This window comes from Arachis ipaensis, chromosome B09 (assembly GCF_000816755.2).
Source record: "Arachis ipaensis cultivar K30076 chromosome B09, Araip1.1, whole genome shotgun sequence".
Lineage (NCBI taxonomy): Eukaryota > Viridiplantae > Streptophyta > Magnoliopsida > Fabales > Fabaceae > Arachis > Arachis ipaensis.
The window spans coordinates 137,498,448-137,501,405 of NC_029793.2; the positions used below are offsets into that span (position 1 = coordinate 137,498,448).

At 40.9% G+C, this 2,958-nt stretch overlaps 1 protein-coding gene across 2 annotated transcripts in view; it reads right to left on the reverse strand.

Annotated features, from left to right (window-relative positions):
• The window catches only part of LOC107616666 (sucrose transport protein SUC5-like), a 4,048-nt gene extending 2,157 nt beyond the window's left edge, over nt 1-1,891 (reverse strand). The window contains exon 1 of one of the 2 annotated variants that reach the window (XR_002353579.1): nt 442-1,891. Coding sequence is in view for 1 of the 2 variants with exons in the window: in XM_016318619.2 (XP_016174105.1) it covers nt 528-1,793 (1,266 nt within the window). In the remaining variant the exon portion in view is untranslated. The remainder of the gene's footprint in view (nt 1-441) is intronic. The other variant, XM_016318619.2, reaches the window with a different exon arrangement.

Consider the following 2,958-nt stretch of genomic DNA (forward strand, 5'->3'; position numbering starts at 1 on the left):
AACCAATTTAAAAATTCACAATATGGTGTTTATGAAAATGCCATCATAACCTTATTCCATAAATTTTCTCTCAATTCACATGTTAATATTGTTTCCTTTAAAATGGTTGTTGAAATAGGGCTAATTTTTTTTTATATGGAAGTAGAAGTGATGATATTGTTTAATATTGTAATTTTAAGTGTTTTTTAAAATTGTAAAAAGTGCACAAATCAAACGGTCTGATTTGTGTATTTCTAGAAATCGAACGGTCCAATTATCTCCGATTTCTACTTCTCTAATTAAACGATTTTTTATTTGAGTATAACACCTAACAATCCACATTTTAAAAACACCACTACCACTCCAATATTAAAAATAAAAAGTTCTTGAAATAGCATTTCACGCAAAAAAACAAAATGAAATTAAAAAAATTAGAACGATGGGAAATTTAAGTTTACGTGCCTTCTTTTCATGCATGGCTGGCGCGTGGCGTGCATGACCATGGAAGATGGGAATTGTTACTAATTAAAATTGCAATAACCACTTACAGCAAGAGGAATTCCAAGGACGGCGTAGAGAGTTAAGGCAGCAGCCTTGACGCCACGAGACGGCGGAAGAGGCTCCAGAGATCCGCCAGCACCCACCGCATACCGCCGCAAATGTTTGGCCATCTTGGAGATAGGCACCGTCATGGCCAAACAAACGGCTAGCAAGAAGTTAACAACACCCCATAGCCTCTTCTCGCCACCAAGCCCACGCGCCAACACACCAATCCCCAAGGACGCGCCACCAGACACAATAGAATTCACCATCATCCCGGTGGCACCCTCGCGGACCCCAGTATCATACACACTCTGCTCCTTATCCTTCCCTCCGTACACCTCAACCCCCATCCAGTCAGTGTTGTACTCAAAAAACGGAAACCACGCAATCCAATTGAAACACGTCACCAATAAAAGGATCCGCATCGGCCTCTTAAGCCCCTGCAATGCACCCAATAATTCTCTCATCCCGCCTTTTTCACTTTTCCCAATGGAAACCGTTAACGGTTTTTCCTTCACGTACATCAAGTTGACGGTTACAATAACAACCAATAGCAACACGGAGATCATAAAACACGTTTTCACGTCCGCGCACTCGTCGTGGCATGCTTTCGTCGTTGTGAAAGGCAGGATTCTGTAAAGTCCGCCGGAGGACCCGGCGGCGGAGCCCAGAACGTTTCCGACCGCCATGAAGAGCGTGTAGAGTGCGTACGCGGTTTTCGTTTTGCTTTGATTCCCCGCAGCGAGGTCGGCCAGGAGAGCGCGGCACGGTCCTTGGAGCATGTTGTTGGCGAAGTCAATGATCCAGAAGCCGAGGATGACGAGGCCGATGGTGCGCGGACGGATTTTGTGCTCCTCTCCGGTGGCGACTAGTTCGTCGCCGAGGAGGTGGCCGATGTCGGCAGAGAATGCGATTAAGAAGCCTGCGAAGGCGACGGCTAGGGTTCCGGCGGCGATAAACGGGCGGCGGGGGCCGAAGCGGGAGGTGCAGCGGTCGCTGTGGTAGCCGACGAGGGGCTGGACGAGGATGCCGGAGACAGGGCCGCAGAACCAGATGAAGGAGACCCACATGTGTGGAGTTCCGAGTATTTGGACGTAGGGTGAGAGTAGTGTGAGTTGTAGGGCCCAGCCGAACTGTATGCCGGTGGCGATGGTGGCCACCGCCATGATCTTGCGCAGTGGGGCAGGTTGCATGGTGGCGGTTGCCTCCGCTGCCTGCACTTCAGGAGGAGGCTTGGTGGCTGAAGTGGAAGCAGAGACGACAGGCTCCATTTCTTGCAATCTATGTTAAAGAGAGGGAGCAGTGAAGAGTGTGAATGTGTATTTAATGTGTGGTGGTTGGTGGGTTTTATAGTAGTTTGGGGAGTGGTGGTTTTGTGAATGAAAAGTGAAAAACTGCTGCTCTTGCATTGCATTATGGCTAGTTTAATAATTGGCTGTAAGACCCACTTACAGCAATATTCTCGTCAAGTCGATATTCAAAATTCTTTAAATAATTTGATATTTTACTTTTTAATTGTTAATTTTTTATAAAAATAATTACTACGTTATTTTCCACCTTAATAATTAGACATGAGATAAATACACAGATGAAACAAATTATTTATTTTTATTTTATCTTAGGTTCAGAAAATTAAAGTATGAAAAAGTTAGTTCTCTCTTTGTTTATACTTCTTTGGTGATGAAAGGTCGTGGTCCGTAAGCATGATGATGTTGAGGAAGGGAGGTCATTATTCGTTTGGAAATAAATTAAATAGCTGTAGTGTCATTTTCTGCTATATCAATTATTTGTTTGTTTGTTTGTTTTTTCCTTTTCATACTCTAAAGCTTGTTTGTGATGAAATTTGAATACTACAACATTATATCTACCATGCATGTTAATTGGTTCTTAGCCAGGTACATGCATATATACTTCCAACATATGGGTTAAAATACTCCCCCGGAAGACTTTGAAGTAATTTGCATAATCTCTTCATTTTCACTTAAAATTTTTGAATTTGAATTTCACTCCAACTTTAAAAAAAAAAAAACCGAAGTAATTTAAATTGAAAAAGTATAACGGACCAGCAACTTTTTTAAATTCTGGCCAACATGTAACCAGCAAAGAAAGGTGAGTCATTGGATAAAATCTCAGATCAATCTCACACCATTAAAATCATCATTAATAATTATTTAATGGCTACAACTCACAAAAATTGCTGCCCCTAACACTCCTCATTTAAACTAGGATAAAATATTTTCATCTCTACACTAAAATTATTTCGATATTATCCCTTTTTGAAGTTAGAGGTGTTGCGAAATGAAACAGATATTAAGGTTTTTAAACAAAACTGATAATTGAATTAATAAAATTAGAGAATTAATGATTCAATAGAAATTGAATTGAATATAATAAATTTTTTAAATTTTTTATTGGTTCGCTATCAAATAATTTTTA